Raw genomic sequence first — 18,068 nt, forward strand, 5'->3', positions numbered from 1 at the left:
AAAGTCTTTTTAAAGGTATCCAAGAAATTTTTATAACACACAGTGACTTTATTTTATTGTTTTAGGCACAGTACTAGAAGATAAAACAGACCAGGAATTAAGAAACTTAGATCCTAGGGTTTTTACTAATTTTCTGTGACCTTGAGCAGGTCACTTAAGCTCATGGTGTCTTGGTTTCATTAGTTCGTGGATATGTATGGAAATAATTATCCTCTGAGCTATCTTAAATAAGATAAAATATATGAAAGTATCTTGAAGATTACAAAGTGCTCTATAACTATATAAAATACACGCTCAAGAAAACAACATTGGGATGCCTCTTGAGAATTTTTAGAAAGTCAAATACTATGAATCAGGACATCTCTGGATTTAAGGTTAGGTCTTGCCAGTGCAGATTCTAACTCAGAAGGTCTGAGGTGGAGCCTGAGATTCTCTCTTTCTAATAAACGCCCAGGCTGGTGCTGATGCTGTATACTTCATTGCACTTTGTGTAGCCCAGCTACAGATGATTAAATTGTAAGCTGCATAATTTTATTATTTTTATAAATAGGAAGAAAAATTATCATTAACACAATCACTGGATGATGTTACGAGGCAACTGAATTTCACCCAAAAGGTAATTCAAGTTTGATTTTTTCTTTGTAAGTCATCCAAACATGGGCTCTGAATTGCTTCTTAAGTCTAGGCTTTTATGTATTTTTATTTTCAAAGCATGCTACTGTTGAATTCATCCTTTTTGTCACCCTTCGCCTACCAGTTAATTGTCTTAATCTGTCCTTTTTCTTATTCTATCCAAACATTTCTGTTATCCCCAATATATGACACATTCTCTCCAAGTCTTCATTAAATAATGTATAGTATTTGTCCATGTTCTGCTCCTCTTTTTTTCACCTCATTCTTCTTGTCTAAATGGCATTTTAGTTCCTGTCTTCTAAATCTTTCCTTCCTTCTGTTTAGAATTAATTCTGATAGATTAATCATCATTTCAATAATAGCTTCTCCTTGAAATTGAGGATAAAAGTATCTGATAAGCTGCATGGCTTCAGGTAGAAAATTTTTCTGCACCATATGGACCATCTTGGGAAGCTGTGTTACTGGTTTTTAGGTGTATAAGTAAACTACAGTTGACCTTTGAACAACGCAGGGGTTAGGGACATCAGCCCTTTGCACAGTTGAAAGTCCTTGTATAAGTCTGTAGTCAGTTCTCCATACCCATGTTTCCACGTCCTCAGGTTCAGCCAACCATGGATTGTGTAGTACTGTAGTACGTATTTATTGGAAAAAAACTGAGTATAAATGTATCTATACATTTCAAACCTGTGTGTTGTTTAAGGGTCATCTGTACTACTTATGACTGACTTGCTCTACCCTGGGTTGCTTTATTTCTTAATGCCAGAGGAGAGGATTGAGTGGTGAAGAGCCAGATTTAACTAAAAGGTTAGTGATAGTTATACTGTGGGCTGTGTTAACTCTAAAATTGCTTTTATTCTAATCTTAATTTCTTTAAATACAGAGAAATCTGTGTAAGAAAAGACTTTGAATGTAAGAAAAGATGTGATTTCATTTTCTTTTATATCCTTTGCAAATATGATCATGTTCCAATCTAATAACATATTCAAGAATTTTAATATTTTGTACTGAACTCTACTATAGACATTATCAGAAAAGATCCAAGAATTAGATAAGTTACGGAATGAATGGGCGTCGCACACAGCAACATTGTCAAATAAGCATTCTCAGGAACTAACGAATGAGAAGGAAAAAGCTTTGCAGGTATGACTATTAAAAAATGGAAAAATATTTTGTTATTGTTGTTAGTCATTTTGTTAATAATTTTCAAACAGTACAAAAGTATGTAAAAATTGTCTCTCCTTAAAAATCCTAACTACCCAGAGATAACTTCTAAACATTCTGATGTTTGTTTTCCCAAATTTTTCTCTATATATGTGAATAGTATATAATTTATAAATACTTGTTTATATTTATAAATTTAGAAATATATAAATTGGGAGATATGTCCCTGGTGGCTCAGATGGTAAAGTGTCTGTCTACAATGTGGGAGACCCGGGTTTGATCCCTGGGTTGGGAAGATCCCCTGGAGAAGGAAATGGCAATCCACTCTAGGACTATTGCCTGGAAAATCCCATGGACAGAGGAGCCTGATAGGCTACAGTCCATGGGGTCGCAAAGAGTCAGACATGACTGAGCGACTTCACACACTAAGCTAACGAGGTTCCCATCACTTCATGGCAAATAGATGGGGAAAAAGTGGAAACAGTGTCAGATATCATTTTCTTGGGCTCCAGAATAACTGCAGACAGTGACTGCAGCCACGAAATTAAAAGATGCTTGCTCCTTGGAAGAAAAGCTATGACAAACCTAGACAGTGTATTAAAAAGCAGAGACATCACTTTATAGACAAAGGTCCGTATAGTCAAAAGTGAAAGTGAAAGTCACTCAGTCATGTCCAGCTCTTTGCGATGCCATGGGCTACATATAATACAGTCCATGAAATTCTCCAGGCCAGAATACTGGAGTGGGTTCCCTTTTCCAGGGGATCTTCCCAACCTAGGGATTGAATCCAGGTCTCCCACATTGCAGGCAGATTCTTTACCAGCTGAGCTAAGAGAGAAGCCCAAGAATACTGGAGTGGGGTAGCGTATCCCTTCTCCAGGGGATCTTCCCGACCCAAGAATTGAACCAGGGTCTCCTGCATTGCAGGCAGATTCTTTACCAGCTGAGCTACCAGGGAAGCCCATGTATGTGAGAGTTTAACCATAAAGAAGGCTAAGCACTGAAGAATTTTCGCTTTTGTACTGTGGTGCTGGAGAAGACTCTTGAGAGTCCCTTGGACAGCAGGGAGAGCAAACCAGTCAATCCTAAAGGAAATCAACCCTGAATATTCATTGGAAGGACTGGTGCTGAAGCTGAAGCTCCAATACTTTGGCCACCTGAAGTGAAGAGCCAATTCATTGAAAAAGACCCTGAACCTGGGAAAGATTGAGGGCAAGAGGAGAAGTGGGGAACAGAGGATGAGATGGTTGGATGGCATCCCTGACTCAATGGAGATGAGTTTGAGCAAACTCAGGGAGATGGTGAAGGACGGGAAAACCTGGCTAGCTGCAGTTCATGGGGTCGCAGGGTCAGGTAGACTGAACAACAACAATGAGGTCAACTGGATACAGTGATTGTAATTTTTTTCTCCTTACAATATCATAGATACCATTTTTTATCAGTTTGGAAATGGCTCAAGAAGAGGAAATTATTTAAGAACTTAGCTAACTGGTGGAGATTGAAATGCTTTAAATTTTGGTTATTGCAAATAGTACTGCAGTGAACATTTTTATTCCTAGAAGTGAGTACAATATATCCATATAAAATATTAATGGATATTGCAAATTTGCCACCCAAAAAGGCTGTACCAAATAGAACCCCAAAGATAGCGTATGACCATACTTTCATGTATTCCTGATGCTGTCAGCCTTCTCAGTATCTGCTACATGATAGGTATGGTAGTAATGTTAGTTTTAATTTACATTTCTTAGATTTTTTTAGTGAAGATAAGTATCTTTTAATATGATTTTAGCCCCTTGTATTTCTTCTGTGGATTATATTTTAAATCTTTTGCTTTTTCTGTGTGACTTTTACTGCTTTGTAGTGTGGATTTATTGTATACCTTTTATATCATTAATTTCTTTAATGTTAAATTGTTATTTAACATTAAATTTTATTTTTATTTTTATGCACTTTACTTAAGGTTTGCTTTTAAGGGTACAACTTGGTAACAGTTTATGTGTACTTTTCACCTAAATTAAGATTCAGAAAATTGTATCACCCCTCTCTGTTCCCTTGTGCCTTCCCAATCCATTTTACTCTCACAGAAGGCGTATCACTTTGGTTATCATTGATTAGTTTTGCTTGTTCTTTAACTTTGGATAAATGGACACATGCTGTATGTCCTAATTTGTGTGTGGCTTACTTTACTTAGTAACATAGTGTCTCTGAGATTATGTTCTTGTATTGTTTCTTTTTGTTGTTGTGTAGGATTCTGTTCTATGAATATCCCATAATTTATCTGTTTTCCTCTTGGTAGACATTTGAATTGTTTCTGACATTCTATTATTAATTAAACTGTTACGAACTTTCTTGTAGTGTCTTTGTGAACATATGTACTCATTTTACTTGGGTATATACAATATTTAGGACTAGAATGGCTAGATTCTAGCAGTTGGCATATGTTTAACTTTAGTAGAAACTGTCACAATTTTCCAAAGTGGATATTCAGGTCACACTGCCATTCAGTGGGTGTAGAGTGGTACCTCATAATAATGAACATTTTTTTTTGTATGTGTATTGACCTCTTGGATGTTTTCTTGAGAAGTGCCCATTCGTGTCTTTAGCCCATTTTTAAAAAGTTTTATTTATTTATTTTTGGCTGTGCTGGGTTATTGCTCTGTGCCAGCTTTCTTTAGTTGCGGCGAGCAGGGGCTACTCTGGTTGCGGTGCTGGTCTTCTCACTGTGGTTGATGGCATCTCTTGTTGTGGAGCATGGGCTCTAGGGTGTGTGGGCTTCAGTGGTTGGAGCCCGTGGGCTTGAATGGAGACTCAGTAGCTGTGGTTCATGTGCTCAGTTGCCCTGTGGCGTGTGCAGTCTTCCTGTCCTAGTGATCGTACCCATGTCCTCTGCATTGGCAGGTGGATTCTTAACCGCTGGACCACCAGGGAAGTCCTTCAGCCCATTTTTAATTGGGCAGTTAATGGTTTTCCTTATTGATTTATATGAGTTCTTTGTATATTCTGAACATGAATCCTTTGTCAGATATATGCATTGTGAATATTTTTTGTCTATGGCTTGCCTTTTCATTTCTGGTGCAAAGTAAGGATATTATGTGCTTAGTTGCTCAGTCATGTCCAATTCTTTGTGACCCTGTGGACTGTAGGCCACTAGGCTCCTCTGTCCATGGGGATTCTCCAGGCAAGAATACTGGAGTGGGTTGCCATGCCCTCAATTCAGGCTCCACTTGAAATTTATAGCAATCAAATCAAGACATTATTTGAGATCAGTCAGCATTATACCACAAGGAGACAGCTGACATATTCAGAATATTCAAATCAAGTGTTGAAAATCATTTGCATCAGCTTGGTTATGTTAATCACTTTGTTTGGGTTAAGTGAAAAAAAACCTTTTTGACCATATTTCCACATGCAATTCCCTACTTAAGCATAATGAGAAAGTTCTTTTTAAAGCCAGTTGTGACAGGCAGTGAAAAGTGGATATTGTGCAATAATGTGGAATGGAAGAGATCATGGGGCAATGTAAAGGAACCACCACCAACCACATGAAGGCTGATCTTTATCCAAAGACGGTGATGTTGTGAATATGATGGAATTGGAAGGGAATTATCTATTATGAGCTCCTTCCCGGAAACCACACTTGTTGGATTAATTCCAACAAGTACTGTTCTCAGTTAGACCAACTGAAAGCAGCACTCGACAAAACTGTCCAGAATCAGTCAATGGAAAACATGCGATCTACCATCAGGATACCACAAGACTGCGTGTTTCTTTGATAACCACGCAAAAACTTGCAGTTTGGCTGGAAAACTCTTGACTCATTTGCTGTATTCACCAGACGTTGTAACTTCAGATTTCCATTTATTTTGGTCTTTATTTATTTTTAATTGGAGGATAATTGCTTTACAGTATTCCATTAGTTTCTACCAAACATCAACATGTATTTTGGTCTTTATAAAATTATCTTAATGGAAGAAATTTTCCATTCCCTGGGAGATTGTAAAAGATACCTTGATCAGTTCTTTACTCAAAAAGATAAAAGGTTTTGGGAAGATGGAATTACGAAGTTGCCTGAAAAATGGCAGAAGGTAGTGCAACAAAATGGTGAATACATTGTTCTATAACATTCTTGGTGAAAACGAAAAATGTGTCTTTTATTGTTACTTAAAAATCAAAGGAACTTTTTGGCCAACCTAGTAGTTTTGGAGTTAATTCTCTTAGATTTTTCAAATAGATAAACTATAAAAAATGGTAATTTGTTTCTTCTGAAGGTTTGCCTTTTTCCCTTATATAGAAAGTGGTAATGGTGGAATCCTTATCTTGATCTAGTCTTTAAAAAAATTTTTTATTTTATATTGGAGTATAGTTGATTTAATGTTAGTGTTAGTTTCAGGTGTATAGCAAGGTGATTTCAGTTATGAAAAAAATGAAAGTGTTAGTTGCTCAGTCATGTCCATCTCTTTGCGACCCCATGGACTGCAGCCCACCAGGCTCCTCTGTCCATGGATTTCCCAGGCAAGAATATTGGAGTGGGTTGCCATTCCCTTCTCCAGGGAATCCTCCCAACCCAGGGATAGAACCCCGGTCTCCTGTGTTGCAGGCAGATCCTTTACCATCTGAGCCACTAAGGATTTCAGTTAAACATTTGTGTATATCCATTCTTTTTCAAAGTCTTTTCCTACATAGGTTATTATAGAACATTAAGTACAGGTCTCTGAGCTATACAGTAGATCCTTGTTTATTATCTGTTTATATGTCATAGTGTGTATTTGTTAATCCCAAACTCCTAATTTATCTCTCCTCCAGCTTTCCTCTTTAGTAACCATAAGTTTGTTTTCAGAGTCATTTCTGTTTCTGTTTTGTAAGTTTATTTGTATCATTTTTTTAGATTCTACATGTAAGTGATATATGATATTTATCTTTGACTTATTTCATTTAGTATGATAATTTCTAGATCCATCCATGTTGTTGCAAATGGCATTCATTCTTTTTAATGGTTAACTAAGATTCCGTTAAAGCTCAACATTCAGAAAATGAAGATCATGGCATCCGGTCCCATCACTTCATGGGAAATAGATGGGGAAACAGTGGAAACAGTGTCAGACTTTATTTTTTTGGGCTCCAAAATCACTACAGATGGTGACTACAGCCATGAAATTAAAAGACGCTTACTCCTTGGAAGGAAAGTTACGACCAACCTAGATAGTATATTCAAAAGCAGAGACGTTACTTTGCCAACAAAGGTCCGTCTAGTCAGGGCTATGGTTTTTCCTGTGGTTATGTATGCATGTGAGAGTTGGACTGTGAAGAATTGATGCTTTTGAACTGTGGTGTTGGAGAAGACTCTTGAGAGTCCCTTGGACTGCAAGGAGATCCAACCAGTCCATTCTGAAGGAGATCAGCCCTGGGATTTCTTTGGAAGGACTGATGTTGAAGCTGAAACTCCAGTAGTTTGGCCACCTGATGTGAAGAGCTGACTCATTGGAAAAGACTCTGATGCTGGGAAAGATTGGGGGCAAGAGGAGAAGAGGACGACAGAGGATGAGATGGCTGGATGGCATCACTGACTCGATGGACGTGAGTCTGAGTGAACTCCAGGAGTTGGTGATGGACAAGGAGGCCTGGCGTGCTGCTATTCATGGGGTCGCAAAGAGTCGGACACGACTGAGCGACTGAACTGAACTGAACTGAAGATTCCGTTGTATATGTGTAACACATCTTCTTTATCCATTTCTCTGTGATGGACATTTAGGTTGCTTCCATGTCCTGGCTATTGTAAATAGTGTTACAGTGAATATTGGGGTACATGTATGTTTTCAAATTATGGTTTTCCTTGGATATACGTCTAGGAGTGGGATTGCTGAGTCATACAGTAGTTCTCTATTTTTAGTTTTTTAAAGAAGCTCATACTGTTCTCTGTTATACCAGTTTACATTCTTAGCAACAGTGTTCCATTTTCTCCATACCCTCTCCAGCATTTATTGTTTGTAGACTTTTTGATGATGGCCATTCTTACTGGTGTGGGTGATACCTCATTATAGTTTTGATTTGCATCTCTCTAATAATTAGCAATGTTGAACATCTTTTTATGTGCTTTTTGGCCATCTGTATGTCTTCTTTGAAGAAATGTCTACTTAGATCTTCTGCCATGTTTTGATTTTTTTTGTTTTTAATATGTTGAGCTGTATAAACTGTTCATGTCATTTGGAGATAAATTCCTTAACAGTCTGCTTCATTTGCAAATATTTTCTCTCACGTGGGTTATTTTTTAATTTTGTTTATGGTTTTCTTTGCTATGCAGAATCTTTAATTAGGTCCCATTTGTTTACCTTGGTTTTTGCTTTCATTAATTTGGGAGGTGGATCCAAAAAGATATTGCTTCAATTTATGTCAGTGAGAGCTCTGCTTATGTTTACCTCTAAGAGCTTTATAGTATCTGGTCTTACATTTAGGTCTAATCCATTGTAAGTTCATTTTTGTGTATGGTGTTAGAGAATGTTCTGGTTTCATTCTGTTTGTATATTCTTGCCTCCTTTGCTGTAGTTTAATTGACCATAGGTGCATGGGTGTATTTTGGGGCTTTCTATCTTGTTCCATCGATAGATATTTTTGTTTTTGTGCCAGTACCATATGGTTTTGATGACTGTAGCTTTGCTGTATTGTCTGAAGTCAGAAAGCCTAATTCCTCCATCTCTGTTTTTCTTTTTCAGGATTGCTTAGGCTACTCAGGGTCTTTTGTGTTTCCATACAGACTAAAAAAAATTTTGTTCTAGTTCTGTGAAAGATGGTATTTGTGATTTTATAGGTATTGTATTGAAACTGTAGATTGCCTTGGCTAGTCATTTTTGCCAGTACTGATTCTTCAAATCCAAGAACATGGTATATCTTTTCATCTGTTTGTGTCATCTTTGATTCTTTCATCAGCATCTTACAGTTTTCAGAGTATAGATCTTTTTCCTCCTTGTGTAGAATAATTATTTTTCTTGATATAGTAAATGAGATTGTTTCTTTAATTTCTCTTTCTGATCTTTCATTGTAACTGTATAGAAATGCAAGAGATTTGTGTATATTAACTTTGGTAATGTTTTTTGGTAAATAACTAAATTATCTTTCCATTATATGTGATATTTACTCTGTGTTTGAGAAAATTTTCTTCTGTCTGGCATCCAAAGAATGCTAGCTAGGTCAGATGGAGTGACTTTTGGAGATTTAACCAAATAATATCATTTTTTTCACTTTTCTAATATATTAATGATAATGATAGATTTCTAAAAGTGGAACCATCTTTGAATTCATTGAATAATATGTATTCAGAGATTTTTAATATCCTGTTGAATGAATTTGCTAATATTTAGTTTAGAACATTTGTGTATATATTCATAGGTGAGATTGGTTTGAGATTACTCTTTTCCTATCTTAGTCTGCTAATTACAGTGATAGGTTTTGCACTGTGGTATTAGAATTATGCTAGTGTCATGAAAGGTATGAAAACATTTTCTGGTTTTCTTTATGCTTTGAAACAGTCAAATGAAGAATTATCTGTTCCTTGAAGGCCTGATAGAATTAGCCTTTTACCATTTGGGTACGATGCCTTCTTAAGGCGTTTTTCTTTTCTTTCTTTTTTTTTTTTATTTATTTATTTTTAAATTTTATTTTATTTTAGGCATTTTTCTTTAGATTCTTTCCCGTTTCCGTCATGATTTTTTATTCTTTTTTGTTTTGTTTTTTTGTGTGTGTGTATTTTTGGGGGCTTTGGTGGGTTTTTGTTGTAGGTGCAGGTCTCTGCTTGCAGCACGTGGGCTCTGGAATGTGTGGGCTCAGTAGTTTTGACATGAGGGATCAGAGTTCTCCAATCAGGCATTGAACTCGAGCTTGCTGCTTTGGGAGCTTGCTGCTCTGGGAGCTTGGAGTCTTATACAAGCTGGATCACCATGGAAGTCCCTATCGGTCCTGTTAGATTTTCTGTTTTTCCTTGAGTTATGTTAGTTTATATTTCATTAAAAATCTATTTATTTCATGTTTGTATTTAATTAGTAAAATATCTTATAAGCAGTCTTATAGTTTTTAAAATCTCCATACCATTTCTCCTATGTTCTTGTCTTTTTTAATGAGAGTTGATAGTTTGTTTTCTTTAGTGTTTTTAAAGAAGCAGTTCTTTGTTTCATTAATTAGTTCTGCACTGTCTCTATGCTCCCATCTGATTTCATTAATTTCTATTGTTTACTAAATATTTTTTGCCTCTATTTTCAAACAGGTTAGGTTCTGAAAGTCTCATCATTAAGTATATTTGTGTATAACATGAAAACGACTGAAGGATTTGTTTGCATTCCTGACTGCATTTTTCTAATAGGCTTGTGAATCAGTGCTTTGAGACTTTAAAACCAAGCAAGCTGCTCCTCTCTTCCTGCTGATAGATACTCTGTAGGGCAGTGATTTTAAGACTTGAGTGTGCATCAGAATCACCTGAAATAAACAGAGCAGAAAATGTAAATGTTGAAATTCTATCCATTACACTTTTTTTTTTTTAAAACAAAAGTTCTGAAATTCTGATCATCACAGGGATAAAGCCAGTTCTTTATTTTTGCAGCCTTTGGCCTCTTGTTGCCTTCAGTGTGTTTGGTTACCCTTTTAGACAGTTAACAGTTAGCATCATAAACCAGTTTGTTCATTGTTGCTTTTCTCCCTTGATTGCTCCTTCAGTGTTTTCTTCCATGGTTGCATTTTCATTTTTATATTGGACTCTTTCCTATTTTATTTCTTGTGCTTCTTTCTTCTCTCCATTTCAGTTTTCCAAAAATGAGGAAATTCCTAAAATAATCATGGAAAATATCCTAAGTATTTTATGAGAGACTCCCCTGCTTTTGTGTTAGGAATTTTTGAATGAATACAACTTTTCTGGAGTGTGGTATTTGTAACTAGTACCAACCTTTATACTTGTTTGCATATTTTCAAGCTATAATTGATCATAAGGAAATAATCTGAATTTGGATCTATGCTTATGAAGAAAAGTTTTAACCATGGTTTTATTTGTAATAGTGAAAAATTGGAAACTCAGTATCCATAGTAGGGCAGGGGTTAATTGCGTTATGGTATAGCCATGGATTGGGGTACTGTGTGGATATTGAAAGTATTTACAAAGAGTTTTTATCGATATGAGGAAGTGCAAGTGCTAAAGGATTAAAAAGCATAATTGTGTAAAGTGCTTGGTCTCAATTTGTTAAATTTAGCTATGTGTTATGTGTATTTGTATGATGTCAGTTTTGAGTATATAGATAGCTGGAAAGGAATATTCCTAAATATTTATAATGACTTCCTGGATGGAGGTTATCGGTTATTTGTGATTCTTTCTTTATGCCTTTTAAAAGAATGTATAGCTTGCATAATTAGAAAAATATTTTTTATTTTTAAAATGTATTTAGGTTTGTTAGTGTTCATCACGGAGAAGGCATTGGCACCCCACTCCAGTACTCTTGCCTGGAAAATCCCATGGACGGAGGAGCCTGGTGGGCTGCAGTCCATGGGGTCGCTAAGAGTCGGACACCACTGAGCGACTTCACTTTCACTTTTCACTTTCATGCACTGGAGAAGGAAATGGCAACCCACTCCAGTGTTCTTGCCTGGAGAATCCCAGGGACGGGGGAGCCTGGTGGGCTACCGTCTAAGGGGTTGCACAGAGTCGGACATGACTGAGATGACTTAGCAGCAGCAGCAGTGTTCATCAACAGAAATTATTTAAAATTTTTTTACTGAATGAAAGTCTTTAAATTCTATTGTGCTTTATAATTTTCAAACGTTTCACACACACAATTTTATATAATCCCATAATAATCCTGTTTTTAATCCTCTAATGCTATGTAGCCCCTAGACTTTCCCTCTCTCAAACTGATAGCCACTAGTTTGTTCTGTTTGTGAGTCTGCTTCTTTTTTATTTTATTCGCTAGTTTGTTGTAGTTTTTTAGATTACATGTATAAGTGATATCATACAGTATTTGTCTTACAGTAACTTATTTCACTTAACATAATGCCATCTATGTCTTATGACAGAAATTATTAAGATAGATTTTTGGTATGATACAAACAGGTAAACAAAGATTTCAGAGTTACAACCATGTTCAAATTTTATTGTTGATAGTGAAATTTAACAACTAAATGTAAGACTGAGCAGTACCTTGTCAATTTTACTGTAAGTTTAGATTTTTTTTAAATTAGAAAACATTTATACTAGTTGTAAAAAACGGAAACAGAATAATGTGGTTTAAAGCAAATACTGAAAGTTCCTTATATACCTGCTCATTTTTTCTTTTCGTGGGGGTAGTTTGACACTATACATAGTGTTTTGCGATTTGCTTTTCCCCCCTTAACACATACCATTCTTCCCTTAAATTGAAGGCCATTACTTCTAAACAGGTGGGTTTAGGAGAAGAAGAAATGATGAACAAGATCATAGTGGTAAATTTGCCTTTGTTTTGTTAATTTTCTTTTTCATAAAATCCATAATTGAAAATAGAATCTCTTAAAAGCAGGGAAATCTTACAAAGAAGAATAATTAAGATGTTTTTTTTACTCAAATATTCTCATATTTGTGTTTTTTTCTTTGAATTTTGGTACTGTATTTTATTATATAATAGGCCCAGGTTCAATACCAACAGCAACATGAACAACAGAAAAAAGATTTAGAAATCCTTCATCAACGGAACATCCAGCAGCTACAGAACAGATTGTCTGAGTTAGAAACGGCTAATAAAGACCTCACTGAAAGGAAATATAAAGGAGACTCCACCATCAGAGAACTTAAAGCAAAGCTGTCTGGTGTTGAAGAGGTATCAAATCTTGGAGTTGGTTCCCCTCCCCGCCCCAGTTTAAAAGCAAGGTCTAATTTGGTAACTTGATTTGAATTTGTTTACTTTATTACTTCTATGGGTAGTATTCTTCTGGATGCTTTGCAAGGATCTCTTTAGATAATCAGCTCAGAGAATACCCAAAATAATTGAGAAACCAAAATCTAATAAAATGGGCTGGTTCAAAACAGAGCTAAAGTAAACCTGGGCACTTCTGGTTAGGGTCTTGAGCGGCCCTTTGGCATGGCCCTCAGGTTTGTCAGTGTACTTTCAGTGTCAGCCCAGTGTTGTGGCTCAGGGTATTGGCAGGCTGATCTTCCAGTCTGCTCAACATGGTGAACAACTGTGTGAAGTTTCGTGTCTAGTAACAATAATAATAATAATAATAAAAGTAATGATAATAACTATAACACTGTTTTAAGTGCTTTACCTATATTAACTCATTTAATTCTTATAGCAGTTATTTTAAAGAAGGTATTATTATTACCCCATTTAAAGATGATGAAACTAAGGCACTGAGAGCTTAAGTAATTTACCCAAGTAAGCCTCGCCATTGAAATTCTCTATTATTGGCCTATCTCTAATACTGTCATGTTCTTTCAGGCAACAGAGACATTTAAAAAATATTGCTATAGTAGTACTTTTGTTGATACTTTGGCAGTGATGATAAACTCCTTCCTATGATAACTATTATACATTATTGTCATATGAGTTATTAGAAAATGTATGTAGATTTTGTTAAACCTATCATGTTCAAATAAACAGTGTTATTCTAGCTCACAAGACCTCCAATTCTGAATAAAGCCTGACTGATTTTATGTTCAGATCCTCATCGCATTCTGCCCTATTAGATGCTTCAGTCCTTCTCGCTACCCTCTTCACCTTTCACACCAGTTGGTGAAACATTTCACCCTGCACATTGGATGAGTACTTCATTATAATCCTGTGTGGTTTCTTCTCTTTTAGCCCTGACACTGGCCAGTGTATAAACTGTGCTTTGTTATGTTGATTTTCATGTGTGTGTGTATGATCAGTCACTCAGTTGTGTCCAACTCTTTGTGACTAAATAGCCTCCTTTGTCCCTAGGATTTCTCAGGCGAGACTACTGGAGTGGGGTGCCATATAATGTAATCAAAATATTTCTTGCAAGGTTTGCATAGGACTTGGAAATTTTGAGTCCTGAAAACTTTTTTTAAACTTCAGTATTGTTACCTAATTATGTTAAATTATACCTTTTAGAGATTAGTACCCTAAAATTAATAGTTACTACCATTTATTAAGCATTTGAACTTCCCTAGTGGTTCAGACAGTAAAGAATTTGCCTGCACTGCAGGAGACCTGGGTTCCATCCCTGGGTCAGGAAGGACCCCTGGAGAAGGGAATGGCAATCTGCTCTAGTATTCTTGCTTGGAGAATCTCATGGACAGAGGAGCCTGGCAGGCTACAGTCCATGGGGTCACAGAGATGACTGAGCATCTGACACATAAAACAGAGTTTATATAAGGGTTTTTGCAAAGGTGAAATAATTTGTGGTATTGTTTCTCTTTTACAAATGAGAGAACTGAAATTTACTGAGGTTAAGTAATACTCGAGGTGACATAGTAGACTTCCCAGGTGGCTGTAGTGGTAAAGAACCTGCCTGCCAATGCAGGAGACATAAGAGACAGCGGGTTTGAGCCCTGGGTTGGGAAGATCCCCTGGAGGAAGGTACGGCAACGCATTCCAGTATTCTTGCCTGGAGACTCCCATGGACAGAAGAGTCTGGCTAGCTAAAGTCCATAGGGTCATAAAAAGTCAGACATGACTGAAGCAAGTTAGCATGCACTCATGCACTGCTTGATAGCAGAGTCTGTGCTTCTAAAACCACTAGGGTATATACTACAAAATTATTTTATATGGTTATTGTTAAAATTGAAAACTAGGAATACTATTACGTACTGTACTTTAGTGTACTGGCAACATTTGGACTGATACTAGATGATTGAGGTGTTATTTAGTATGTGTGTGTGCTCAGTCATGTCTGACTCTTTGCGACCCCTGTGGACTGTAGTCCACAAGACTCTTCTGTTGATGGGATTTCCCAGCCAAGAATACTGGAGTGATTGCCATTTCCTACTCCAGAGGATTTTCCTGACAAGGGATCGAACCTGTATCTCTTGGTGTCTCCTGCATTGGAAGGCAGATCTATTAAAAAAATTATTTAAAATATTTTTTCGTGTTTTCATTATGGTTTGTATTATTGAGTATAGTTCTCTGTACTCTGCAGTAGGACCTTGTTATTTATTTTATATAGTGGTTTGTATCTACTAATCTCAAACTCCTCATTTATATCCCCCTTCTTCCCCTTTGGTAGCTATAAGTTTGTTTTCTATGAGTCTGTTTCTGTTTTGTAAATATGTTCGTTTTTGTCATATTTTGGATTCCACATCTAAGTGATATTATGTAGTATTTGTCTTTCTGACTTATTGTTAATTAACAATATCTCATGATTTCTTGGCTACCCTGAGAAACAGGTTGAAGAGCTCAGGTCATACCTCATACGAATGAAATCAAAATCTCTTGGGCAGGATACCAGGCATCAGTAGTTGTTAAAGCTTTCCAGGTGATTTCATTATGCAGACTAGATAGAGGATCACTGCTTTGGTGGTAGAATGATAGGACTTTCTTTTTATTTATGTATTGTATATATTTTGAAATTCTGTTATATCTGAGCATTTATTACCTAAGTAATTTTTTGAATTTGTAAATTTCAAGACAGCAGAAAATTCTTGTTACTAGGTTTTAAAAGTTTCAGTAATTCATAAGGATTGTTTAATTTTCCCTTACTGTGATTGAATTAGATATTAGTGTATTTTACAGTTATGTTTCAAATCTCAGTTACATATACCTTTAGAGAGACCGTTATTTCTTTAAAAGAGCATTAGTACTGGAACTTCAAAGTTATGAAAGACTTTTTCCTGTTTTAAATATCTTAATTATAAATTATCAGACCAGCCAACTTTCCTTTTTTTCCCCCCTCGTCTAGGAGCTCCAGCGGGCTAAGCAAGAAGTCCTCTCTTTGAGAAGAGAAAATTCTACACTTGATGCTGAATGCCATGAAAAAGAAAAGCATATTAATCAGCTGCAAACAAAAGTGGCTGTTTTAGAACAGGAAATCAAGGATAAGGACCAGCTTGTTTTAAGAACAAAAGAAGCGTTTGATACAATCCAGGAACAAAAGGTCTATTTTAAAATTTTCTAAACAAATTGATGATCACATACATATATGATGTTTTTCCTAAATAAACACAGACTTCCTAATTGTTCATGTTTTTAAAAATATATATCAGGTGGCTCTGGAAGAAAATGGTGAGAAAAATCAGGTACAACTAGGAAAACTTGAAGCTACAATAAAATCATTATCAGCTGAACTTCTTAAGGTTTGTTTTTTTAAAACAATAGAATATTTCATTGGATTATGTAGAGATGTTTCATTGGACTGTGTAGAGACATTCATGTGAAACTCTTCTACAGGCAAATGAAATTATCAAAAAACTGCAAGGGGATCTGAAGACTTTAATGGGTAAGTTGAAATTGAAGAATACAGTAACTATTCAGCAAGAGAAACTCTTGGCTGAAAAGGAAGAAAAATTACAAAAGGAACAAAAAGAATTACAAGATGTTGGACAATCTCTCCGAATTAAAGAACAAGAGGTAGTTAATATTTTATATTTAGTATGTGTTGACTATTTGCAAAGCTTAATGTATTTCCTCATATATTTTAAACATTTCTACTTTGTTACATTAGAGAAAGTTTTGGCTTTTTTCCCCAAGAATACATGACTACAATCAACAAATTTTTCAGTTTGAAAAATTAGTTATTATGACTCAAATACGTTGAGTGTTCATATATATGTGTGTGTATATATAATTATGTGCACATACATTTTATTACACAGCTGAGCTAATTCCTTTCATATTTAATAGTAATTATTTAATGAATAGTAATATATCTCTTCAGTTTTTATTTTAGCCTTTATTATACTTACTTTAAGGATTAATGTATTTTAGGTATGCAAATTACAAGAACAATTAGAAGCTACAGTTCAAAAACTTGAAGAAAGCAAACAACTTCTAAAAAATAATGAAAAGTGTAAGTATTTTACCTTTTCATTTAAATGAGGTTTTTAGTTTTATTCTTAACCTGCAATTTTTACTGAATTCATAAGTCTAGTTAAATCAAGGTTTTGCTGTATACATATAATCTGCTTTAAATATACCATCTTAATGTCTTTGCTGTAGTAAATTAAAATCAACTATCCTGTAAAACAGTTACCATCATTAAAAGAAACCCTATCACATGTGTCAGTAACCCAGAAGTAAATGTTGAAAATATTGACTGTAATTTACATTCTTTCCTACTACTTGCTATAATTGCTGTATTTACCCACTGATAATAATACAAATATTTAAAACAAAAATATGAGATTAAGTCTTCTACATTTTTCTCAGTTTGTAATACTGATTTTGAGAAATAAGAGTTTGAATTTAAATAAACTGGAAGATATTCTAGAAATGAAATCAAAGAGATTTCAAAGAGATCCTTGACTTGCAGAAATACGTACTTCTGATAGACAGTAAAAGGATAAAGAGTGCTTGTGGCAGTTGTAAAATAAAAATATTTAGTGACAAATATTTAGATGAACTTGTTTTCCTATGATAAAACAGTTTTAAAAATGTAAAATTTTAAAAATTAATATAATTTTAAAATACTTAAAATTATTAGAAAAATTGAAGTATTAAGTTTCTTCTTGTTCTTTTATTTAAGTAATCACATGGTTAAATAAAGAATTAAATGAAAATCAGCTAGTGAGAAAGCAAGATGTATTGGGACCTTCTACCACTCCACCTGTACATACCAGTAGCAATACCATCAGAAGTGGGATTTCTCCTACCTCTAATGTGGTAAGATTTAAATTAAGATGTTGTGAATGGTCTTGGTAAATTTTCTAAAACAAAAATATTCTCAGATTGTTAGGTGCTGGTACCTAATATGACTAGAGTCTTATTACAATTTTTAGCACTGAAGTAGTTTTACCTTTGGAAGAGGGACATAAAGGTACACTTATTCTTAACAGAGGCTCTATTTTAAGGGTACACTACTTTGTAACATTTTAATGGATACAGAAATCATTCAGTATTGACTGAAGTAAGGCCAAATATGCTGAAAACTGTTAACAAACACAGCAAGTATTTAGGAGGCCTCAGTAAGGGCGAACAGGATATGGGCTCAGCTCTGGCACTATACTGGAGGAGCCTAATCTGAATTCTATTGGGAAAAAAAGAGAGAAAGAGAAACCCTATTACCAAGCTTGTCAGCTTTAGATTCTGGAAGAAATGATTTACAAGAGTTAAGCTTTTTAGCTTTGAGTACCTGGATCTGGCTTGGTACTATCA

The 18,068-nt window shown here is 35.3% G+C and overlaps 1 protein-coding gene across 3 annotated transcripts in view; it reads left to right on the top strand.

Annotated features, from left to right (window-relative positions):
* Positions 1-18,068, top strand: part of SASS6 (SAS-6 centriolar assembly protein) — a 40,147-nt gene that overhangs the window by 12,645 nt on the left and 9,434 nt on the right. The window contains exons 6-13 of one of the 3 annotated variants that reach the window (XM_044944644.2): positions 551-616; positions 1,654-1,773; positions 12,423-12,674; positions 15,658-15,852; positions 15,962-16,051; positions 16,146-16,325; positions 16,683-16,764; positions 17,440-17,576. In XM_044944644.2, coding sequence (XP_044800579.1) covers positions 551-616; positions 1,654-1,773; positions 12,423-12,674; positions 15,658-15,852; positions 15,962-16,051; positions 16,146-16,325; positions 16,683-16,764; positions 17,440-17,576 — 1,122 coding nt within the window. The remainder of the gene's footprint in view (positions 1-550; positions 617-1,653; positions 1,774-12,422; positions 12,675-15,657; positions 15,853-15,961; positions 16,052-16,145; positions 16,326-16,682; positions 16,765-17,439; positions 17,577-18,068) is intronic. The other 2 variants (XM_006049794.4, XM_025288209.3) reach the window with 2 other exon arrangements.

Source organism: Bubalus bubalis, chromosome 6 (assembly GCF_019923935.1).
Source record: "Bubalus bubalis isolate 160015118507 breed Murrah chromosome 6, NDDB_SH_1, whole genome shotgun sequence".
Taxonomy (NCBI): domain Eukaryota; kingdom Metazoa; phylum Chordata; class Mammalia; order Artiodactyla; family Bovidae; genus Bubalus; species Bubalus bubalis.